This window comes from Aplidium turbinatum, chromosome 6 (genome assembly GCF_918807975.1).
Source record: "Aplidium turbinatum chromosome 6, kaAplTurb1.1, whole genome shotgun sequence".
In the NCBI taxonomy this organism is placed as follows: domain Eukaryota; kingdom Metazoa; phylum Chordata; class Ascidiacea; order Aplousobranchia; family Polyclinidae; genus Aplidium; species Aplidium turbinatum.
Window position 1 is genome coordinate 19,068,455 of NC_137477.1, and position 25,725 is coordinate 19,094,179.

Here is a 25,725-nt window from a genome sequence, read left to right on the forward strand (position 1 = left end):
AAACGTAAAACAATAAAAATCCACAGAAAGAGCCTCACCTTGGGCAAATTGCTGCATAATCTTTTCTCTTTCCGCGTGGAATAACATCTCTTGAACCAAAAAGTGTTCTCTCTTTATTTGTTCCTTCAGTTTCTGGGGACGGTCTGGGATCAAGTAATCACAAAATCTTTTGAGGAAGAAGACGACGTGCTGAAAAAATGATTACAAGAAATTCTTGTCACATTCAATCGAGACATTGTGATTTGTCGTTGCTATGCTTATGTCTATAAAATATAGGCGGTTTTGGAACTGTGACTGAAGTGTGTTCGTATTACTACATTGCTTGAAACACCAAGTTTGAAGATGAATAAGAATAAAGACTAAATGATAATTTACCTCCATGACAATCACAAATGCCAGTCTAGCTGCAAAGATATGCCAATACTGAATGGTCAGTGCGTACTTTGGATCAGCTGTTGGCGGCGCTCGGTAATCCCGGTACCTGAGAATAGAATACTGACGATTGAGTTGCATACGGCTGGGGCATAGAGCTGTCGTACTGACGGGCGACTGCAACCGTATTTCACAACTTCAAATAGGCTACATAAGGAGTTGGGAATTAGGTACGTCCCATAAGAATCGAATAACCGCTTCCACCAGTTCTATCTAAGTTAGTATAGCCTATGAACAGATGAAGGAAGCTGCAGTGTTATTCCATGTAAACGCTTAAGGGTTGTGAGCCATCAGCTTTTCTACCGAAACATTAGTGTTGAATTTTTTTTAATATTCATTTTAGAGTTTGAAGAATCACGTGTAGCTCAGATATGACAATGAGATATTTGGTCGATACCAAAGCGGGTGTTTTGTTAGAGAAGGATGTTGGCCTATATGTGGACAGCGAAAAGTTTTTTTGATCACCTAATTTGTTAACAACATGTTAATGGAATAAAAGGGGAACTTGATCTATATTGTAAATATAAGCCTTGAGTCATTCTACAAAGGCTATAGGGGCCTGTATGTTTATCCCACTGGTTCTACTTAGTTCACAATAAACAGTCTTAGCCAACTTATAGCCTGCACTATTTCCTAAAATCGGTACCGTTGTGTTATGAATTCTTGTAAAGGTTTCGATGGATTTCATGCAAAGTTGACAGAAATTATAAACAATGTAGAAAGCTTATAGCTGGAATGCAGTGTCCTCGCACAGTAGCTATCACAGGTCAGGTCAAATGTTTGCTTATTTTCGTTTAAATCCACGACGTTTTTCACATAGTAGAAGTGCGACCACATCCTTAATATCCTCCATCTTAAATCTTGGGCATAGAAATTTATAAAATGTTCAGTCAACGCGGTCGCTTCGCTACAGCGACTGTTTAGTCGTCACTGTCAGGAAGTCAGATCGGACACTGCAGTATCTATTTTAGAGACCGTTTCCGCCATGATATAGCTTTTTTTGACGATTCACAAACGAAGACTTCCTCGTGAAAACCTTGTTTAAAGCATTACCTGCATTCAGTCACATTCTCTCCAAGAAATGGTTGTGTGACGTTAGGTAGGCTCCTGTTGCTGAAGTCGTTCACGTCAAACACCGATAGACTATTGTTCGTAAAGCCCTTGATAGAAATAATTAAAATGCAGCTGCAGTTAATTTTTTCAAAATTATCAACATCCCTGTCGGGACTCGAACCCGAAACCTCTGGATTAGAAGTCCAGCGCGCTAATCCATTGCGCCACAGAGACACGATATGTGCAGTGAGAATGAGTGATATTGATTATGATGCAAGCCCACTCCACAGTGACCGAAGGCATTACCCGTTCTGTAAAAACATCACATGAGGCATTTTTCCTGTTAACACACTCTATCTTAAACGTCTGCAGACGTTAATTCAATGGAGAAGTTTTGCTAGCTGGGTTATTGTGTAGTGAAGTTAATTTATGGTATGCAAAAGTTTAGGAAAGAAACGAACAAATAAAAATACTTCTAATGTGACAAACAGCAAAAACGTTAGTCGCGGAAACAAATTTCAATAAAATTTATGATGCACTAAAGACGCCCAAGAAAACTAAACTTATTTCTGTAAAGAACTATCATTTTCAATATTAAATATGCTTGATTTTTTGTTTTATTTCCAGTAGGCTACGTGTAAAGTAGCAGGCTTTGAATACAGGTAGCTTGTTTTTAGTTTTCGTTCGAGTTAAGCTTTTCAATAAATATCACAAATGTATATTTCGCACTGCTTATCATTTTAATCATGAGAGGTTGCGAAAATTTCTAGGAGATTAAAAGGGGTCCAGCAAAAAAGTTTAGAAAGCCCTGCTGTATATAATATATACATGTACATTATACAATGAACACATACTTACCACATATGTCGATTCCGAGTAAGTTACAATTGAATAGAAGTAATAATAAACCAGCTTCGGTATCGATTCTGACGTAATAGCAATGGTGAATGCCTGCAATGCAAACGAGCATGGAAGTACGTCATCGACTATAAACACAACCTGGCAAAATCTGTCATTTTTACAATGATTCAACGTCTAAAGAATTTGAATTAATCTAAAGAAAAAGGATCTGCTAGCTAGGAACAGCTAAAGTAGTTGATCACAAACTCACGTTTGTCACAACTGACAAAGTTCCGATGAATTCCAACAGGAAATACCAGGCTCCGATGTCGGAACACTTCTGCGCCAGTGGTCTCCTAGGAAGACAACTGGGATTAGAAATCTGTGATGATCACAGTAAACGTCAGAATACGATCGATCGATGGAAAAACAATAAAAAACCTTTTACCAGCTCAACAGTAGGAATTAGGCTACATATATACTTTGTGGCTACAGATATGATTTTATTGTGGGGTAACTTCAGCTGAGCTACAATTACAGAAATCATCCTACCTGTACTCGCATATGAATTTATTGGCGTCCAATCGGATTTCCACAATATTGTTGATGAGAGCAAGCACAGGAGCCAGCGGGAAGGCGGTGACAAACAAAGTAACGAAGCCGAACTGGATGACTGAAACAAGAAACCACTTTTGAAGTTATTGTGTGTGATGTGGTCGTCTGCTTCGATTGAAATAAGTTTGTAATGTTGATGTTACGACAGCATTTGAGAATGACCAATTCAGAATTAAGTTATAAGAAAGAATTAAGACTGGGAAGAATAAACTTAGCAAGCCAAACTTGCGCTGAGAAGTATGTATCAACTGAAAAGACAACCTGTAAAGTGTAAAGGTGTTGAAGCTACAGCTCTAATATGTGATATTGTGGTTGGGTTCTTCACAATTAGTTGGCGGTTCAGTTTAATTTGAAAACTCAATCACACAAAAAAATGCGATAGCCTATATTGAACCTGGGATAGAAACAGGTGAGCTGCGTTGTTTAGTTGTGCGGGACGATGATGATTACATGAACGTGAAAAGGTACGCTGTTGTAATACTGGACATACAGAAATGTAATATTGTATCGTTGATAAGTAGCAATTAGAATATCATCAGAATCAAATAGTATCAAAGTTACTTCATGAGCAATGACGTTCAGTTTCCATACAGAACATTAACAAAGGATTGTAACCAACTCACCCATTTCCAAGTATTCGTGAAATAGATCCATGTTTTGAACTGGAGTGAGATCGAAGTCCTGCTCCCATCTGGTGTACTCATTCTCCGGGCTCTCCTCAGTAGCTTTCTTGGACTTCCACTGCCTGTGAAGCACGTTTCGATTGATAGTTGATACTTTAAATGCTTTAGACTAAAGAGTGAGTGAGTGAAAAAGTTGCAATCAAAATCACATCGGTTGCGGCCCTCGTAAAAAAATATGAAATATCTAAAGAAAGCACCGCCGTGATTAATACACACAGGCCCGGATTTAGGGGGGAGGGGGCAGAGGGGGCAGTTGCCCCGGCCCCCCGACTTTTGAAGGGCCCCCCTATGTGAAAAAAACTGTGATTTTATGTTTTTTTTCCCCTTTGGCCTTTAAAGTTTCTGCAAAATTCTGTGCAGTACTGGACTGATGCTACTGTAGACGTAGAGATGGTTTTTCGCGCCGTAGGCTTGAAAAAATTTTTTGCACGGAGGCCCGCCGATCTAAAAGTGCCCCGGGCCCCCCATCAGCTAAATCCGGCCCTGAATATACATAACCAAGATTGGAAATATCATTCCACACCTATCTAAAATATTCAAGAAAAATGGCCTTTCAACACATAGAAAATAAAATAGAAAAATTCATCCGTAGTTAACTTTTTCAAAGTTGCAGAGTTAAACTTCAGAATTAACTTTCTAATTTCAGAACATAAATCACCTGTATTTGTTGATGACCCATGGCAATATGAGTTCAAGTATGTTGTTCCAAAGCTGCTTTCCGAACATGATGATGACAAGTTGTAGCGTGAGCTCGTACATGCAACCCCCAGCGTCACACTGGAACAATAAAAAACCACGTGATAAGTTAATCAGTGATGCAAGAAGACGTTCTTTAAAAAATTGGAAAGTTATCGCAATACATGTGATACTGACAACATCAATGGAAATGTCACCAGTTTAGAAGCGGATGACCATTTACGTATATTAACGGTTGGTCAGTCCAAATAAATACAATAGATGAACTTTAAAAAAATGTGTTTTGTGGAGATTGTTTTTAAGTTCATTAAAACCTATGTGCCTCTGGGGCGCCTAAAGTGTGGCCCGCGGGAACAATATCTACGCCCATCGTCTAGGCTCTAAAATATACTATCAGCTTAGGCCGTGTTTCAGGAAAAAAATGAGTAAAAGTTTTATTGCGTGTCGCCAAGACAGGCAAAATGCGGCATGTGACTATAAAACTTTGTGCACCCCTGCTCTAAAGTAACAGTTTATTTTCACCTTTGAGGTGGCATAGAACCATCGATCTTTCGGTTGCCAGCTTGGCAATCCCACTACTTACTTCTTCCCATCTCCACTGTCCAAACAAGTAGTTATAATCATCCGGGTAGCCAGCGAAAGAGTTCTTGAAGAAAGCGATGTAGAAGAGGATGGAGTAGAAGTTGACGAATTGAAAGCAGAACATTTTGAAAGTAAAACTGTCGTCGAAGTCGGTCTGAGTGCGAGGAAGCTCTGGAAATATCAAAATTATTTAATAAAATCTTCTCAGTGATGGCTTTAACACAAGCACAACTAAACTTAGCTGAAAAAAAATAAGAGCAAGAGACTCAGCAAGTAAAGTAAATAAGTTCATTGCACGAAAATTAGTTTATCTCAACTAAACCTAAACAAAACTCTGATAATAGTGCAATAAGCGTGGATTTTAAAAACGATAGCAAATATTAAGCATTTACACAAAATTGAATTCAATTTCACCATTACAATTTGCAAACAGGTACTCACCCATTTTGGTCAAAGCAATAGCAACTTTTTCATAAATCTGCAAAAAAAAATTAGTAAAATCAATCACATCGCAAAGACGTCGATTGTTGCCAGGAAAAGAGGCTCACACCTCACAGGTGCTGCTCAAATCGATAAATTCAGCTGCAATTCTCCAGGAGGTTGTAACAAAACTTTTGTGAAAAATGAAATCACTTTTGCTCGCGTATAACATAGCGACGAGAAAAAGGCCCAGCTGGCAAAACATGTTTTCTACATTGACTCAACGGCTACAAACGTTCAATCAAATGCAAAAAGAACAAATTTCACTTTCTGAAAGATTCGAGGTAGCCTAATAATGCATACGGCTTCAGTTTTTTCAGTGCTTAAACAGTTCAGTGTGAGATGCTGAAAAAACATGTCACTTTTGTTATTATTGATACTATCATTACTTCTCCAACAATAGCTGCTATGTTCATCTTATATATAATTATGCAAAAATCAAACCAGAAACATGCAAGTTGTTTTATTGCTTCACTGAGTTTTCGCACCATGACAATGGGTATGCTTAGAGCGTATAATTTCATTTACAAGTAGGTACTATAATTACACTGGTCTACACAAAATTTCAGGTTTGGGTTTTGACAACTGATTTTAGCTAATTTTGGGGCGCTGAATCCGAAAATGAACTCAGATTTTCTCTATCACATCACGTTTTTGAGATATGAAATATCCCTAATTTTTGAAAAAAATCAATTTTTGCCCACCCTCTGTTGTCAAAACAAGGGATTCTGATGCAATAAACACTGTTTTACCTGCAATAATCTAGCTTTGATTAACAAACAAGCATTCTATATTATATTCACACAAATTTGCGTTGTCTTTATTAAAATTTCATGCCTTGGAATAAAAAATAGGCATGCAAAAGAGCAACCATAATAACATCAAACGCTACATTATGCTGACGAACATGTCGATAGGACAGTGACAAGGTATTTTCTGAATTATAGCCTACAGTTCACACAATATGCACATAGACATTCCAATGGAGTGCAGAAATTCTGAAGACACACACAGAAATAGCAAAGTGCCAAAATAAAGATTGACTCAAAGAGACTTGGGCAGGGCGAGTTCAGAAACAGTCAAAAAAAGAGCGTTCATAAATATGAACTCTTCACTTATAAGCTTAAAAAGGCTCTTTTGAGGGACTTTCTTTTATGAGCAGCATCTGGAATTTCTCTTTTAAAACTACAACAATAGTCGGCCATCATGACAATCCCACCGACCTTGATAACGTTCCTGCATAATTTTAATATCCTGGTGGAAACGTTCACCCTGTTCTTCACTAACTTTCTCAAGGTTTTCTGGAAACTCATCCGCATGGCTTTTCAAATAGTGAACTTTGATGCTCATCCTGCATCCCAAATCTTCAAAACTAAGCAGTAGCTCCCTTAAAAGATCTTTATAATTTTCTGCTTTTCTGTTTCCCAAAAAATTTCTCACAACAGCACCGAAAGCATTCCAAGCTCTAGCCTCGAATGGCAACATTGATTTTACAAAATTTTCATCCTTTAACAATTGCCTGATTTGTGGTCCATTGAAAATCCCAGCTCTTTTTTTCTCTTCACTGAGACCAGGAAAGGCATAACATATATACTTAAAACACTCTCCTTCATGATCCAAAGCTTTTACATATTGTTTCATGAGACCAAATTTGATGTGAAGAGGAGGCAAGAGGATCTTTTTGATACCAACTAACTGATCATGTATGATATTTTTGTCTCCAGGTGTCAAGGTGAGCCTTGGAGCCCACTCTTCTTTGTTCCAGTGCTGATCCTTGGCCCTGCTGTCCCAGTAGCATAGGAAACATGGGTATTTGGTGTAGCCACTTTGTTGCCCCAGCAAAAAGTTCACCATTTTTAAATCTACACAGATGAGCCAACCATGCTCATGGTACTTTAACTTTTCAAGAACGGTTTTGATGTTCTGATACTCTTCTTTCATTGTCACCGAATGTCCTATCGGAATAGAACCGTACACGTTACCATTGTGAAGTAGAACACACTTCAAACTTCGTTTGGAGCTATCAATGAAAAGTCTCCATTCGTCTGCATCATACTGTGGTAATCCCATTTCTAGAAGAAGCCCTTCTATATTGTTGCAATAAACGAAATTGGCCCCTTGTTTAAAAAGTTGGCTCTTTTTTGGCCCTTTTTGAACGTGCAGTTGGCTCCTTGCCAAATTTACATCTGGTAACCCTGCTGCACAGAGATAGCAGCTGACCCACAGATAACGCCTGAGAAGCCAAGACAGGGAGTTCAAGCCAGCATGGAAAAACTCAACGCTACCAATCTCCACTATGTCCTATTACGATTATTATCATAACAGGAATTTTTTTTATTTTAGAGGAAATCTGAACCAATTTATGAATTTAGTGTAAAAATATCTCTATGTTTGAAAGTTTATAGCTGTCAGAAAATAATTATATTTGACATTTTACTGCACTAAAAAGGGTAAAAATTGGTCAATTTCATTAATAATGGCAACGATAGAAAGAAAACTTGATGTGATAGAGAAAATCTGAGTTCATTTTCGGATTCAGCGCCCCAAAGTTAGCCAAAATCAGTTGTCAAAACCCAAACCTGAAAAAAAAAGTTGAAATTTGTAGACCAATGTTATTTATCAATCAAACAGACATTTTACCAGCAATATACCGAACGTTGTAATCTGCATTTCTTCCCAATTTACGTCTTGGTATCCAAATTAAAATTTACCAAAAAGAAGATTACGCCAGGGCAACCTCGCTCCCTTAAAATTCCTATAAATTTACCTTGTTCAGTAACATAATCACAACCAATGATATGAGAGAAGCAGTGATCGTTGTAAGCATGGACGGTGTTGCAAAGCTCCCGATCGCCCCTAGCGACGAGAAATCCACAGTTCTAGCGAACACCACGTTGATAGCGAGCCGATAGACTATGACGGCGAACACTGCAGCAATGATAACGGCAACCTAAAAAACAAACTGATATTGGACCTATTGTACACCCCTGCTATGAATACAACACTACAGGTGACGCAGATATTCATAATGATCTTTGGAATATAGAAATCGACATTTGCTTTGCACACAAACAAAACTAAAGAAAGGGCGGCTTTATTTTCTTATGTTTCTGTATTGGTACTTTTACAGATTTACAAGCGTAAATATACTTTTGTACATATTTGAAGACGATGTTAGGTAAGATTGAAAATTTTATTAAACGTTTACTTTTGTACATATATTTACACCTGTACTTTTTTTAAAGTGTAGCTGGAGAAAACATCCAAAGCAGGCCTACCCAAAACACAACAGTGACGATGGAGAACGCGGCTCGAGTGTAACGGTCTCTGGGATGAAGGAATGGTTCCATTTTCCCTGTCACCGGGTTTAACTTCTCACGTTCCACGAGGACTTCATATTCCGGTCTGATTAAGTCTCTGTCCTCGTCGTAGTCGACCAAATCCCACTCGTAAGAAAGTTGGAATTGACGCCGTTTCCAAAACTCCAGAAATAGAGTGGCTGGAGGGAATTTATCGAAATACAATGAAGTCATTGCGTTACCGATGGATGAGTAAATGACTGCCAGGATGACAAACCACTCAGCAAATTATTTCTTTTTTTGTTGAATTAACGTCTGCAGACGTTAAATGAATGTAAAAAAGGATTGATTTGCTAGTTAGGTTAACAATACAAACAAAAAAAAATTAAAAATTGAAATAAATACTTAAAGTAATGAATTGTTTCCTTGTGTAATGGTGAACACAAACAATCACTGACTTCAAGATGATAGGTTCGATACCACCTAACAACGTGTCTAAGTTTCTTTGTTGCACAATGATTAGTAGCCATGGTTGACTTCTTATAAGACACCAAGACACTAACAATATTTCTACAAGTATGGTATATTTTAATCGTCAGATAGTAGGCTGGGCCAGGATTTATTGTTAGGCTACATAGACGAGTTGTTAGGCATTTGCGGGAACTGGTGGTGACGTGCTATATGGAGATAAAAATGATTGGCAATTCAAAAACCTGATAAAATACAAAAGCACGCGATGTAGAACGGTGTTGCCAGAAATTGTTTTCACAGCTTCAAATTGGGTTTTTAGCGGACGCCGTACAATTTATTAGCCTCTCTTACTCACCCCAAAGTGACATGAACACGGCAAAAAATATCGTCGATGTATTGTCAAAGACGTACGTTATCTGAAAGACAACGGCACAATAATCTTAAAAGTATACACTTGTTAAACGTTTGACTTTCGTTTCTAAAGTAATTGATTGCAAATTTTTTATGATAAAAATCAATTCTTGATTACAGAACTGTTGATCGCAGAGACCCCGCTGTTTCCTTGACATAATTACAAATGTTTGACCAGACATGAACTCACCCGTGCTGCCAAGCATGAGCTGCCCAACTTCCAGTAAGAGCACAACTTGTCACAAAGAGGACACATTGTTAAGTTGCCTGCGTAAGTCGGGAACGTGTCGTCACAAACTTCTTGGCTGAAAAACGTCGATGAAAAATTATCTATTTCAGGGTGACAGAAAAATGTTGGAATTATACATTGATATAGGCCCACATCAGAAAACATTCTTACAAAAGTACAGTACTGGTAATTCGAAATGCGATAAAGTGTTGTCTCAAGTCTTTTGATCACAGTTTACCATGCAAAAGATTTTTAAAATTAGCTTTGAAATAACAGCAAGCAGTTTGTAGCCGTTGAATCAAATGACAAAAGTAGCAGCTAAATTAAACTAAACAACGCCATTATAAATCTGTCATAAAGTTTAAAAAGGGTTGAGCTTTGTCCGAATTTTTACAATGTCTCCTTTCATTTCTACTAGTCATGGCTACTTACGTTGGAGGGTAAGTCCAGACGGTGGAAATGCTGTATATGAAGCATATCAGCCCGACTGCTGTGGGGATGAGTAGCATGTTCGTGTAGAAACCCAACCATGCAAAGTACAGACCTATCTTATCGCCCAGGTAGTGTCTGTCACGTCACGGATGATGATGTCACAGCAACGTCATGCAAACAACAAGAAAGCAAACAGTGAACACACAGCGATGTTAGACAACAGCAAACAACAAAAAATAGAAGCGATGGTCGACGTCATGTGGTAATTACATCTTGGTATGTTAGTTCGGTATCGAAAAGACATTAAGGTTTTGTTGCCAAGCAAACTCGTTGTTATCACGTGACCATGCCGCAATCACGTGAGATACACGTGCTCTGGCAAGCGGGGGTACCTCATTGTGTTGTCGAAAACAGTCAAACAGCTGTACAGCAAAACAAGTACGCCAACTGCAGATGGTGCTATGAGCCACCTGACGTAGAACTGGAGATAACCGAAATACAACGCCATTTTGTCGCCCAAATATTCTCTGCATGTCGCAAAAATAGACGTGACAGTTTTCAAAAGATCAATCGATTGCAAAACACAATATTCAAACTTAGGCCCATTCAAAACACACAACTAATAAGAATATATAGCCTTCTAAGTGCAAGTGTATGTAAAATTATGATTTAGAACTACTGCACTTCTTTGGTGGTCAGTAAACTGCACCATACAAGTCACTGCTGCCGAGCACCACGCACGTAACGCAACAATATATTGGTGCAAAGAAAAATAATGAAAAGTCCATGAGTGAATAATAAAAGTAGACTTGGTTTGGTTTTGAATCTTTATCCTCGGACTGACAAAGCCTTGAGAGGTTATTCCTGGTACTTGTTTGCATACTTGTAGAGGCTCTTGACGCAGGGCCGGTTACCGAGATTGGCAGAGTGAAGTTTTCCGATTGTTGAAGTGTTGTCGCCGAGAAATTATTCCATTCACTAGGTGCCGCTGAATGGAGAGCAGTCCTGAAATGCGTTGCTCAAACGCACACCCCAAGAGTCGAACCAGCGCCGCGTGATCTTGAACCCGGCGCGTAACCACTGAGCTAGCCTATACTCAAGTATCAAGTTATTTAAGAAAGACTTATAGAACGGGTGGGTGGAAGTGCCTCAGGTAACGACGCTTTGAACAAGTGCTTTAAATTATACTTTTAATGCTTGCACAAGTAAGTTGGTTACAACAATAATCTGTACCAAAGCATACACCAGCTCAGTGACCGAGGGGTTTTGCCTTCGGCTCTGGTGCTGGTAAATCTGAGATCGATTCCAGGTCGGGTCGAATCAAAGACTTAAAAAAAGGTGGGGATTGTATTCTTTCTTGCATAACGCAGTGAGGATAAATCGGGTAATAATGTAATAACATCGTAAACTAGATATAAACTTTAAAATGTTCCCTGTACTAAAAGACCTTAATTGTTGCAGAGTGACAATAAATAAAACCATAACTTTATTACTTACCATAAGCGTAGAAAGGCGATAACGAAACCAGATTTAACTTATTTACGTTTATTTTAACATTTACAGAAAACAAAAACTACATTCAAAACAAATCTCAGGTGGAACGCTTTTGACATCACACGATATCCTCTTCAGTAATAATAATTATACAGTAATTTATAAGTATTTCAGTATAATTTGAAATTACTTTATGTTAAATCAGGTTGCGTTATTCGGCTTCGCAAGCATTATGCAACAACAAGACAAACTCTCTACCAAAGCTCTAACATTAATAGTCTGGTAGGAATCACTGTCGCTGTGCAAGCGTTAAGGTTTTTCAACAACAATTCATTTTAAATTTAATATCATCATTGCTGTTGTTATACTCGGAAATTTCGTTCGTTATTATCTCAACTTATATACACTGCTGCGCACAAGAAGACGCAATGTGCATCATTTTCGAAGTCTGACCGGACCTGGAATCGAATCAAGTTCTATCAGAAGCAGTGACAGGGACGTGCCAATTTGCAACCGAGTCTGGGGCTTGTTGCGGTGATAGAAAACAAACTAGAATTAAGCTGACTTTGTTCAACCTAAGCTGTGAAATCGTTTACCTGATTAAGCTTAGAGGTTGGAATTTGTACCAACGTCCCCATCTGGCCCATTCCCAATACAACAATCGCCGCATGTTGTCGCCTTTGGACAGTTTCTGTTCTTTTCCGGCATAAAGACCCTGTAAAGTCAAAATTCCTAACAACGTATCGTAAGTTGCAGACTGGCACGAGTGAGTGGAATACGGTCAAAATTTGAAGGTTATTTCAATATTCGATACCAGCAGAATACACAAGTGAAGGTCTTCTTGAGCAATACACTGAAAGGATGCGGTCGCTAAAAAAGATAAAGTTTACCCAACCAGCAAAGTCGATCTTTTTGACATTGATTCAACGTCTAGAGACCAAGTCTCAATGTAAAAACGACAAAAGTTGTTGGCTGGGTATAGGTGTTGTGATCGTTTATTATGTTATTGTATTACTGGGCACGTTTTAACAGTTCGGTTTTGTTACTTCTTTTTGCCTGACTCTTGTGTTTCTGCGTTTACTAAAACTGCCAGAAACAAGAAACAAAACTGCATTGAATCATAGGGCGTGGTCTATAAGTTCTCATCAAGCAATAACTACGACACATACCACGTTTAAACAAACAGCATCCCAGCCAGAAAGAGTTTTCATTTTTGCATCAACTCAACATCGCTATACGTTGTAATGATGTGAAAATGAAAGTTCATCCTGGCAGGGATGTTGCTTGGGTGTGGTGTTGTCGAAATTCGTTGCTTTTTTTCGGTTAAGCACAAAATACTCGCCTCGTGCAAAGGATAAGCGGCACAATAGAATGAATCCAACAAGAGGCTTTCAATCCCAATCTCGACCCTTTTCTCCCCATATCGAGTCTCGCTCAGAATGCGATTTGCCTGTGCAAGAGAGGTGGATTCATTGAGCAAACGCTTGGCAGTGACTTCAAGGATGAATTTATACTTTTTTGTTTAAACAAAAATCTAGCATCGAAAACAAGTTTAAAAGATAAAAAAAAAAAAAATTAAAAAATTGTTTACAGGACCGTTGCAACTGTGAACAGCATATCTGTAATGCGATTGAAACAAGTTAAGAAAATGTGTAGCCAAATAGTAATTCTTTTTTTTAAACATTTGACCGTTTTAAACACGCTGACCTGCTAAAAAAGCATAAAAAATGGAATATAATCTAAGCCTAATGACTATTGACTCACGCTACTTACAATTCTACTTCTTTCGTTACTTCTGAAAAAAGTGCTTTGATCCTTTACATCGAAGAACTCTATCTTGTCTCTTGTGAATTCAGCTGTGTAGTAGTCACACTCTCCGAACTAAAAATCAGCACCACGTAATGTTTTAGAGGCTGTTCAGTTAATAAACAAATCATGCCTCATGTTGCACTTTGACGACAGAGGCTTTGATGCAGCAAAGATGTTTGCAATATACATTCGAAGGCAAAGAAATTTCCAAGAAAATCTTATTCCCGAAATGATTGTTCTTCAATGTCAATGTTCTTTGTTGGAAAATTATAGTATCATTTCCTTCGAGGACAAACCTCACCCGAACGAAAATAGATTTTTCATCACGCAAGTACGCTTAAGTTGTTAAACCACTAATCTCGTTTAAAAATACAGAACCAGTCGAGTTGCCAAAAAGATTACAACTGGAACTGGTTGAAATAACGGATCTTGTAACTGCCATTAAAAAGATAAGTAAATACTGGATTATTATCTTGCCTGTTCTTTAATGACGGGGTTATGCAGTTTACAGGGACTGATGCAGTGGTTTAGGCAGCTTTTGATCGGAGAACAGCATCCACACACAGCATCTTCTTTGTCTCCTTCCAGCTCTTCCTTATTTTCCTTGAGAGGTAACTTCATTTTCATTCTCTCAGCGTATTTCAGAAGAACAAGCCAAGGAACATGAACTTTCAGGAAGCACGTTTTGCTGTTTTGAGAGTTCTAAAGAAAAAAAATAAAATTGATCGTCGGCACAACTATCAGGATTGGCAGAGATTTTACATTGCAAATCCCAGCGAGCAAAATATATTTTTAATCACCTAGTCTAATCATACAATTACACAAAAATTTGGTTCAATATCTGAGAAAGTCATGAAAGGCATTCTTTGCTGAAAAAACGCCCGGCAACTTTTATGTTCAACCCACCCTGCTCTGAGAAGGTAGTTTTGCATCTCGTACTTCTAGAAATCCCTAACCGAATCGTTACCAGTGTGGCGTTTTTCTTATTTATCAATTAGCAGAGCTGTTGAGAGGATAATTTGGGCCCGATACAAATGAGATCCAAAAGAATCTTAGAATCATCCCAGGGCCTGGTCCAAAAGTACCCTAGGAACCCCTCTCTCCACACTACTGCTAATCAGTGTTTTCGGCTAATTCTTTATGTATAAACTGATATTTGTTTCGTAAATCTATCCCAAAAATTACAAAATCCCACAACTATAATGTATCAAGTCTTTACAGCAACAGTATTTGAAAATGGAAGCTGTTAAAAGCAATTATAGGCTGCACCCTAAAAAATACAAATTTAACAAATAAGCTTCTGCTGCCCAAAGTCATTCATTTCTTTAAGAGTAGCACTACTGTCTGTACGAAACAAGTTTTTGGTGAAACGTTTTTAACTTTTTAAGTGATAATTTCAAAAGAGCTAAATAGCCTAAGTTTTTAGACCATTACATCGATAATGTATATTTGTTAGGAGTTTTTAGACCATTACATCGATAATGTATATTTGTTGTGTTTGGGCTTACATATAGTTTGATGAATTTTTAAAAAATGTCTTTGGATCAACTTTTAACGATTTACAAGTTTTGGGCTAGATTTGACAGAAAAGCATTGGTCTACTTTCGAGCAACGTCATAAAAAATACCATTTCGTCAGGAAATAAAAATAAAGATCTGGCACACTTTTGCATACGGTAACACACCCTAGCGGCCTAGCCTATACTTTCAGAATCAAGATGGCGTAGCTGTAGCCGTGTCGGCTGCATAGCCGAGTGGTGAGAACACTGGAACGGCAATCGAAAGGGCGCCGGTTCGACACCACTCAAGAGCATGCGGCTGTGTCTGTGGCAGGGCACTTGAAGGTATGCCTGAAGGTGGACACGAAGATTGGCTTTCTTGCCTTTCCGTCCACTTAATCTAAATCTTCAACCACCGGGTGTAAGCCTGGATACGACAAACAAACAAGATGGCGTAAGTTGCATTTTCCGATACGTTTTCGTTTCCCTTGATTCAGTAAACGCAGTCGGTAAAATGACGTTGAGAAGTGGATGATGAAAACGCTAACAGCTCAGCTAATTTGATGGCCTGGAAAAAATAACTGAAAAAATACTGCTGCTTGCTACCACTACCGCATTCACATCGAGAGTTACGATAAATATTTTGACTTTGTGGTAAACAAATATTTTGGAACAATCCCACTTCTTTCCAGGGTTAGTCGTATTCAGGTGTTGCATATCTGATCCTGATCCCACCGATTAAAATGGTCATACAAATACAACCCATTACAATTTTGACTTTGGTAGCTCTTTATATGGTGGAAAAGAGTGAAATTCAAGATATATTGATTAAAACTACAGGTACCGTACCTACGTGAATATTTGCTTTGCTGAACACAGTTGTTATTGTATTGATTGCTCCTGTGCATTAACAGCAATTAAATTCAAAAACGATTGTCATTGCTTTCCATTTTAAAAGCTGTGAAATTTTTATTTTATATATTTCATTTCATTGGTTTTACATTTGCAAGTCGGCTTTCTTCAGATAAGCTATATTATAGCGTTTGCATGAACGGAGCTAAGTTATTCATGTTTTAAGGCATAACGCGAAAAGGCAATCAATGGCTCTTTCAAACTTACCTCTTTCGGTTCTAATTCCAATTCCAATCCGGCATCTCTAAGTCCTTTCTCGTAAATTTCTCTGACTTTTTGCTTAAATTCTTCATCTTTGGGATCCTCGTCCTCTTCGTACGCTAACACGTAGTCTATCACTCTTTCACCGTCCTTGAACTTGACAGAAAACTTTGAACGCTGCAAGATAGTGGTGAGAACAAGGAATTGAAACAACAATCGAACTAGTAGATTAACAATGTTGTCAACAGAAACAACTATGATGCAAAAAGGAAATCTGACAATTGACAGCTTTCAACGTTTTTACGTCAGACTGGTCGAAACGAAATGTTTTGCTTAAAACAAAATTCTTCGTAGAACACAATCATTTAAAATGAAAAGTAAATCAAAACAGGTAGTTTGTGTCAAAACGAAGCAGTCCGGAATACTTTTGTGTTGTGCTATCACCGAAAAGTCCGAATGATTGCCATGTCAAATTCACAATGAAAAAAAAAATCGCTTTCAAAACAGCAAATTTTGCAGTACAAAAACAAAATAATTTTGCTCCAAACAGCTCTCTTTACAGTCTACATCGAGCTCGGAGATTCAGAAAGAACGAGATTCCAACAAGGCTGAGACGTTAACTGCCAAAAAAATGGTGCGTTAAGTAAAAGTGTTGCCAGATTTTTGTAAATTTCAAACAGAATAGCAAATTTAAAGAGGTGGTCACCCCCGAATCTTGTTCAATTAAAAATATCCCAAAATTTTAGGTCAAACAAAATAAGTCCAAAACATTTTATGATCAACTCATCTTGCAATAATATTTGTGTCTCAGCTTTGTTTGACAAAGCCTTTGAAAGTGAAATAAATTTTGGAAGATGAAAACTACACCGTAGAGATATAAACGGCAGTATTATGTGTCAAGTGACAAGTTTTGTAATTTTTTCTGGTTATAAATTCTGTATGTAAATTATGTTTGTAAACATTAGTATGCTTTGATGAGTTTGATTGAGATGATATAGGTATGGACATGTGATAAGGAGGGAGGAAGGAAGTTTTCTTAGAAAGGCACTAGATCTAAAGGTGGATGGGAAGAGGAAACGCGGTCGTCCAAGAAGAACGTGGAAACAACAAGTAAAGGATGAATTTAAAAAAGTCGGACTGAAGGAGGAAGATGCAAGGGACAGGGTGAAATGGAGAAAAGGGATTAAAACAATTGCTGCGCGGAAACAATCGGCCACCCCCACTAGTGGGGAACAAACCGACGATGGATTATGATGATGATAAAAAATTGCTTTAAATTAATTTTGGAATAAGTTTCAATGAGCAAGACTTTGACTACCACTAGGCTACTGTAAAATAGCACTTTACCTGAAAAGTGTGAACAACATCTGGCAACACTAAAATTTAACACACCCTCTTCTTGGAAAGTAGTTAGATTTCCCGTACTTATACAAATTCCTAATCGAACATCATGGCATTTTTATGGATGCCGTTCCTAAAAAGTCTACCGGTTGGCACATAAACTAAATTTTAATCCACATTTTTTCAGCTTTTTACAAGCAATAAGGTGTACTACTGTAGCCTACTGTAGGCCTACTGTACTTCATTGACAACTTTTAAATTGCGGGAACGTTCACGTATGCCACACAATTTGTTTGTATAAAAGAGGCTTTGCCATTTTTCTTACCTGCCCATCGCCTTCACCCCATGCATAACAGCAGTTAATACATGAGCAGAAGTGGTTAAAAACGTTCATGCAAGGCATGCTATCCTTTTAAATTTTGAAAAGTCAAGATGTCTTGAAGACCAGCACGCCGTGGTTACCACCAAGGTTACAATAACATTGCACCACGAACCATAGCTCGACAATACCCAGTACAGTAGACTTATCTCATCTGTACTTGATTTCCATGGGGAATATTTATAAATGAAAGCAACTCAAAACGCAAAATTTTGAACTAAATTATCCACGACCACGAGTTAAAAAGTCACAGATTGCATGTACAGTATACTTAACTTGCACCCATTAATTCATTACTATCTACGCCTCTACGGTTTAGCATAGTAGCCTACTCAGTACTCAATGCTTAGCCGTTTACGTATGAACTTCGACAACTTAATTTCCACTCATCATTAAGTAAACTTTAGGTGAAAATTCTATTGCCTGATTTTTATAGCCTAATCTATTGTGATCATTCGAAACGAAATGAACCTAAATTCAACTGAACATACAAAAGTAACCAAAATCAGCAAAAAAAAACAGGACAATAAATATACTCTACCACTATAGCCTACTTTTGGTTTGGACAAAAATTTCAATTTTTTTTATCAGAGGCCTTAAAATATACTGTTATAGGCTACTCTAAAATCAGGGCTAAAGTTGGATTTGAAAAAAAGCCAATTACCCCTCTCCCCTAGCTATATATAGATTTAGATTTTAGAACGACAAATTGCTCGAATAACAAAGCTAGCCTAAACCCATGTAGCTCTAAATCGTTGTACGTAGTTGCAAACTATCATTTCAATCAATTATAAACACACCAACCGTTTAAAATATTTACAAATGTGAAAAAACGCGTTCTGCGTCAGTATAACAAGCCTTCTACCTTTTCAATGACCAGACTACACAACCCTACACTTTGCTCGTCTTTTAGACAAAAGCATGACTTTTTCTTACAAATGACATTTTAGCCTATGCAATCTTAACAATTCACATGAGTTCAGATACGCCTGGTCTGACAAACCGTGTTTTCTAACGCAGCTTTACTGACTAACGACTAACCACATGAAAAAGTGCAACAATCTTACATGCAGCCCAACATCTTAGGTTACTAATTGCAATTGAAATTCGGCATTTGTCAATAGCACTGCTTGCAACCGAAACGAGACCGGAAATCAATTGCTTGTTGCCAAACAAATTCATACAGTGACGTCAAATCTTGAGTAGAAATGGCTCAATTCAACAGATTTACTGTTCTCGCAATAGTCGTGCATGCATGTCTCGTTATGATAGGTACAATACAATAGGCTACAGCAAATACATTTCTAAAAACTTAATGAAAAATGTTTGATCGCTTATATTCATTCAGAAAAACCTATATATAATGCAAAGATAAGCATGAATTCACGTGTAAAAAAAATTAAAACTTTAATTATGAATTCACTGTTGTGATTGCTTTTCAGTTAAACTAATACAGTAGTAATACTACAGACTTGGGGAGCTTCAGTTCAACAATACCAAAAACAAAAAAAAGCACCGCTAGCAATAATATGAATTTTACTTCATTAGTTTACAAATACACTTCACTGAGTAAGGTTGAACCAAACAAAAAAAACTATAGTTATGGGCTGTGCGCTACAAATTACTATTTTAGCACAATTTTTCTACAATGATTTTTGATCCATTTAATTTTGTATTCTTGAAATATATTATTGAAAAAGCGGAAATATTCTGCACCAGATAATAAACTGTTTAGCCAATCGCCAATAATTTACTACGAATTTATTGCATTCAAAATATTTCGCTACCTTTTGATCATTAAAACACCGAGTGAACAATTCCTGTTAAAACTTATCAGTAGGCCTCAAGCGATGAAATGAAAATGTGAAATTCAATCAAAATGAAAGTCAGTATTCAAGCAATAGTTGATGGGCTTATTTATTGAACAGAAGAACAACAAAATTTAGATGTAAATAAATATAACCTCAAAATTGTTTCAAAGGTTTCTTATGAAGAAGGCAACAAAGCGACCATACTGCCTATTAATCACTTGCCTGTCTGAAATTAATTATAAGTGGACCTATCACATTTTTGCAGTGGCGGCTCGTGGTATTTATAGCAGGGGGTGCTGCAACCGGAAGTAGCCTAGGCTATACGTGAAAGAGCGAGCGCCAAAGGCGCGATGCCAAGGGGTCTAGGGACATGACCCCCATAAAATTTCACCTTATTTTAGTGGTATTTTATGAATTCTGAGGCTATTTGAGCACTTAATTTCCTGATGTTCATCAAGTTTAAATAGGCTGTTTTAGGATGTGACCTTTGGCCTTAACTTATTATCGTAAGTTAACAATGAACCTAGGTTACATTTAGTTTATAAAAAATCCACCAGGTTTGGTAACTACAAAAATTTATTGGTAGAGCTTTTCTTAAATTTAATTTAACAACACTAATGAAAACCTAGTCTAAGCTTTATCTTTTTGTGCAGAAAGCAAAGCACATTAGTCTAACCATGTAACAGCATCAGTCGCAGCCACCTAATATCGTGCTTGAAAACAACAGTATTTGCAACAGTAGCTAGCCTGACCACGTGACCAGCAACTGCAAAATTTGCAGTTCGAAATTGTGGGATTTGAAGCAACCTCAGCCAAAATATGACGTCACAATTTCTCTTTGTTCTTCTTTTATAAGATTGCAACTGCAGGGCTTGCAGTTCAGAGCTGCCAAATACAAAACTTAAAAAATCATCATATTTTTTAAAACCCAGAAATTATGAAACTTCCAGTCGGTAGGATCTATAGAGAACACGAAAAAAAACGTTAAATTAATAAAAAAAATAAAATACTGAAATGTGCAGGGGGTGCTGCAGTTTTGCAGTTTCTATGGACGAGCCGCCACTGCATTTTTGCATATTTGCTATCAAATGACATCAACACGAAAACGGAGAGGAGCTTATTATGAGAGACGCTATCAAAGACAAATTGCAAGGATTTTCTAACAAACTACAGCACTGTAGTTCAAATTCCGACTTGTGTTTACTGTAGGCTACTGGTAAAACTAACACATGCAATTTTATGTGAGATAAAATTGTAAACAACCAAACCAACTCATCACTGACTGACATAGTAGCTGAGTGCTGTAAAGTTAAACACTTTATTATGTCTCATTTAACACTACATGTGCTTGAAACTCATATACAAATACAATATATTGAAACAAGAGTCTGTGTGACAGAAAAAAACTAGGCTAGGCTACTTTGAAACAAAATGAAAACATTACAACTTTAAGCCAAAACAAACTTTTGATTTGAAATGCATTGGATTCTTAGATTATATTCAAATACCTAAAAAAGCTCCATAAAATACACTGGTAACAAGAAAATAAGTGTTAATTGTTAGAAAAAAGAAAAACTGCTCTAATCACAGATCAAAAATTCAACAAAAGTCTTGTTAATAATTTAAACTGTTGTTACGCCTTTGCGTTGATTTGCTTTGGGTAAAACTTTACATTAGTCGAGCATTCGTTAATGTTAACTTTATGTCCAGTAGCCTAACTTTTCTGAGCTTGAAAAGCAATACTGCTTGAGCTCTTCGTGGGCTAATGACAACTATTAACTTTTCGATGATAATGTTCTGTTAAAAGTAGGCTATAGCTTAATGCTTGCCGCAGTTATAGTAATCAAGTTTAAGAACACCAATGTTACTTTTGTTCATTTGAACACGCAACTAGTAGCTAGACAGATGTATTATGGAAAATTTTAACGAATCCTCTTACCAGCTACCTCCCAATTTATTTTACTAGCTAACTGTTTTATGTCATCTGTCAGAGCGCTTTGCTATACATTCGGTACGGTACGTTGTTTTAACGGGTAGAGGTGTAGGCTACGCGATAGTGCCCAAATTTGACATTACAGAAACCAACCAACTTGATACGCAAGATTTAAATTTCAATAAATGCCTGAAGCAAAAACAATACATCTTCTGATAAACACAACGCTTTTGTTCAACTTTAGTCTTTTTTTTATTCTGTACGTCCTTGTGCACTTACGTGTGGTCAGTTTTATGAGTCTCGATAAATGTTGCTCTGAAGTGAAATGTTTGGATAGTTTTATGAATAAAATAATTTATTTACGCTGGTAGACAGCTATAAAATCGATAGAAGAGTTGGCGGTACAAACAATTCAATATAAAGTTTAGCAGGAGTTAATGGTTCGAACCAACACAAAGTTTAGTGATTAGGCCTATACTTAATCTATTTTCACGACTTGAACTGACTTTTTGGTCAATTGTATTTCATTCTTAACTTTGTTTTTAACACAGTCGCCACCTTTAAATAAAAAAAATAATAATTATTTGTTTCTGCATGCAATGCCATCATGACAGGGTTTTATGCAGTACACACCATATCAAACAAAGCGCCCGACTTTCCATTGTCTTCAATGACGAGGCTGTTCGTTGAACCAAAGTCATCAGTTTTGGCGTCTTCAGCGACAGCTCGCGGATCTAAGATAGCGTAACTTCCGTCCTGCGGGTGCGACGTTGAGGCCCGATCAGGGCTTTTGTTACTTTCTTCAGACGACATGTCTGCCTTTCGCAAAAGATAACCAAATTCTAAATATCAGTTTTCAGCAGCAATTCCAATTTCAAAACGGGTTTCGGCAGCGCAGGTATAAAACAGCGGAATTAAAAAAAGTACCGGTACAGTAACCTAAAAATACACACAAACAATAACCGATATGTCAGTAAATCTTTATGGCTATATAGTGGCTGCTTTCCTATACGCCTACCATGAAGTTACTACTGTATTACAGTAGATATTATGGTAAATCATCAATAAATAATATTTTCTATCTTTTGCTTATCATTTTCTTATTTCATCACATTTTGAGAAAATTTTCCTGACGCCTGGTGCTTGAACTGGAATTGAGCAAATCAATTTTTGTATCAAGCTTCAAACATGGAATATACGAACGTTCCTATTATATAGGCTACTGCAGATAGATCGACATTGAGTGCCTACATGTGTGTTGAAGTTAACAAATCGTCTTTTCAATTTATTTGTTAAGTTTTGCTACTTTTTGTACCGACATCCTTCTTCAAACGTAGTCAATAGTGCACATCATCGGTTATCATTGTGGTGTGGGCAGTGAAGTCAATTCAGGGGGAGATGACGGTACTGAAATAGGCCGTTGGCTACAGATTTTTAAAAAAAAAGTCAGGTGTTACTTTTTGTTTGTTGATGGGTTTTCTCCTACAACTGTTGATCAGCTCCCTGATAGATGAAAATTGTAACCTATAAATCAGTGTTTCCCAACCTGAGGGTAAATTACCCCCGGGGGGTAATTTGCCTGTTTTCGGCGAGTAACGAGACCGGAGGTTGTAAACTTTTTAAAAGCGAAGGAATGGAACAGTCGTCTTTACAAGGAACTGTGCAAGAAGATGGGAGAAATATACGAAGTATATACCACACAGAAGTACGATGGCTGTCTCATGGCAAAGGATAACCGGCCTGGTCGAACTTCGTGAGGCTGTCCATGTTTTTCTGATAGAAAAGAAGTCCGACTTGACTGAATACTTCTCTAACCAACAGTGGATTTCCCAGCTGTGCTACCTGGCTGATATCTTTGGTGAATCGAACAAAGGCAATCTTTTAATTCAAGGCAAGAATGTAACTGTGATCGACACCAAAGTAGCCGGAGCAGCATTTATCGCAAAGGTTAAATTGTGGAACAAGCGAGTTGGAAGAAGCACAGTTTTAGACGTTTGACATGTATCTCGGAGGCAATGGACTTGAGTTGACAGCGGCGTTGAAGAAGGACATAGCTGACCACTTAGGCCAGCTAGCCAAGAAGATGGACAACTACTTTCCGAATTTGAACACGGCTAGTTTCCAACGGTGCACTGAGCCCTTCACATGTGATGACAGCCAGGTGGAGGATGACGACTTTTCGGCCAAAAAAGAATTTATCACTCTCCGAATGAACAAAGCGTTGAAACTTGATTTCAATGGGAAAGGCTTAGAAACCTTCTGGTTTAGCTGACTCCAGGACGCAGCAACATTAGCGATACGGGCATTAAATATCCTGACATCTTTTTCAACAACGTATCGCTGTGAACAAGGATTTTTAACTGTCTTGGGAAGGAAGACAAAGAAGCGCAATCGCCAGGATGTCGAAAGCGACACAAGAATTGTCCTCAGTAGCCTACCACAAAGCCCAGGATCACAAAGCTGGCGCCTGAAGTCCAGGCCTGACCTTCGCATTGAATGTTTACCACGCATTGTTATCTTGTATTCAGTATTGTATTGCATTTTGATTGTCATAGTTAGCCCTTTGAAATACATAGCAATAAACATTTTTGTTTTTGAAAATTGATCGTGGAGGTAATTGGCTCACTTCAGGGTGGAGATTAGGGTAACAGCCAAAAAAAGGTTGGGAACCACTGCTATAAATGTACAAAAACAAACTTGATAAAAATATATTTTTCCATGTACGCTATAGTTGAAGAAAAAAATCTCAGCAACACACAACTGTTATAAAAACTTGTGATAACTTGCCTTTATAAGTCTCGTTCTATCTTTGACTATAATCAGCTATGTCTTCTAACCCACACTGCAAGCTGCTAACAGAAATCCTGAAAATGAAGTCCTTGCTTCAGTGGCGCGGGAACTATTTTTCTCTAGGGGGGGCTGAAGCTGTCGTAGTGTTGTCAGCTTCTGGGGGGCGAAGCCCCCCAGACCCCCCTTACATGGGGGGACATTTACAACTGGGCATTCGGTCTCCTCCTGTGCAAAAAAAAAACGACGCTAAAACACACACATTGCAAATTGTAACAAATGAAGAACGGCAAACAGCAAAGCAGCTGTTCAGGAAATTAAAATGAAAACGAACAAATTAGAAAGTTATATGAAAACGACAGTTTGTAGAAATGAGCTCTCACGCGCTTCCGAAGATTGATTTTCGCTCAGGTGTTTTCTCTATAAACTGTGTCATAAGTTCTTTGACATCAACACTGTCCAAAATGTTTTGGTGGACAAGCATCAACGCAAGATGAATAGGCCTACCGTAAGTCGTTTTTGTGTCATTGAGCTTCTCAACCACGTTTTCAGGCGTCTTAGAGCAGAAAAAGAACGTTGTGATGATGCAACCGAAACCGAGAGGCAAAAGCAGAGCTCCACGAATTTTCGCGTTTCTTTGAAAAGATTTAGTGTTTGAGGGTTTAGTTGCAATAGTATCTCAGCAACCTTTTGAACGGAGTTTGCGGTTTTTCCACTTACAACATCGCTGAGCAAAGTAGGCTAAGTTCCGTTTTTAGGCTATCTTTTCTGATGGCATTGGGTAAGCTGATCTCAGTATCAGATCTTTCCTCACCGTTTGCATAGATCAAAAGGACTTTCTCTCTGTTGGCTGCTGTAAGCAGATCCGCCTGGTCGAATCTTCGATCAAGCTCAGCTTGAACCAAATCAAGGGCTTCGATGTATTGCCGTTTCTACGCTCCTTCTCCCGCAGACGACAAAGCATCCGATTCCTCTGTGTTTCGAAATCTTGCTGGAGTTTTTCTCACTCGGGGATCCTTTGGCGTCTTTAGGTTATTGACAGACGCAAAGACGTTCGCTGCTTCCATAAGCTTGGAAACGGATTCATCTTTTCTGAAATTTTTGATCCGTTCGCGGAGAGTGGTGATTGATTCCAAAGCTGAAGAAGCAAAGATCTTTGGAGCTGTCTTGCGACGGCTTCTGCTGGCTGAAAAACTTCCCCGCTGCAGGTAATCGCAAAATAAAGCCGCGTCGTGCGTGCTTGTTTTACCAAGCCGAATATGTTTGCACGAGCGTTTCTTCTCATTGCACTACGTAGCGTTTCTTAACCGGGGGTGCTAGCACCCCTTGGGGGTGCT

General features: G+C 38.0%; 1 protein-coding gene and 1 non-coding gene across 6 annotated transcripts in view; both read right to left on the reverse strand.

The window, feature by feature from the left end:
* The window catches only part of LOC145771609 (anoctamin-5-like), a 46,448-nt gene that overhangs the window by 2,729 nt on the left and 17,994 nt on the right, over nucleotides 1-25,725 (reverse strand). For 2 of the 5 annotated variants that reach the window (XM_082583323.1, XM_082583321.1), the window contains 20 exons: nucleotides 16,144-16,314; nucleotides 14,004-14,228; nucleotides 13,491-13,598; nucleotides 13,060-13,167; nucleotides 12,314-12,432; nucleotides 10,224-10,358; nucleotides 9,753-9,867; nucleotides 9,507-9,567; nucleotides 8,660-8,880; nucleotides 8,149-8,331; nucleotides 5,343-5,379; nucleotides 4,903-5,072; nucleotides 4,282-4,400; nucleotides 3,564-3,685; nucleotides 2,878-2,998; nucleotides 2,597-2,681; nucleotides 2,344-2,436; nucleotides 1,486-1,592; nucleotides 376-481; nucleotides 39-189 (listed from right to left, as the gene is read on the reverse strand). In XM_082583323.1, coding sequence (XP_082439449.1) covers nucleotides 39-189; nucleotides 376-481; nucleotides 1,486-1,592; nucleotides 2,344-2,436; nucleotides 2,597-2,681; nucleotides 2,878-2,998; nucleotides 3,564-3,685; nucleotides 4,282-4,400; nucleotides 4,903-5,072; nucleotides 5,343-5,379; nucleotides 8,149-8,331; nucleotides 8,660-8,880; nucleotides 9,507-9,567; nucleotides 9,753-9,867; nucleotides 10,224-10,358; nucleotides 12,314-12,432; nucleotides 13,060-13,167; nucleotides 13,491-13,598; nucleotides 14,004-14,228; nucleotides 16,144-16,314 — 2,557 coding nt within the window. Of the gene's footprint in view, nucleotides 1-38; nucleotides 190-375; nucleotides 482-1,485; nucleotides 1,593-1,731; nucleotides 1,797-2,343; nucleotides 2,437-2,596; nucleotides 2,682-2,877; nucleotides 2,999-3,563; nucleotides 3,686-4,281; nucleotides 4,401-4,902; nucleotides 5,073-5,342; nucleotides 5,380-8,148; nucleotides 8,332-8,659; nucleotides 8,881-9,506; nucleotides 9,568-9,752; nucleotides 9,868-10,223; nucleotides 10,359-12,313; nucleotides 12,433-13,059; nucleotides 13,168-13,490; nucleotides 13,599-14,003; nucleotides 14,229-16,143; nucleotides 16,315-17,803; nucleotides 18,069-22,234; nucleotides 22,435-25,725 lie in introns of those variants that run through there. The other 3 variants (XM_082583320.1, XM_082583322.1, XM_082583324.1) reach the window with 3 other exon arrangements.
* Nucleotides 1,646-1,719, reverse strand: Trnar-ucu (transfer RNA arginine (anticodon UCU)). Its single transcript has one exon. It is a non-coding gene; the product is annotated as a tRNA-Arg (tRNA).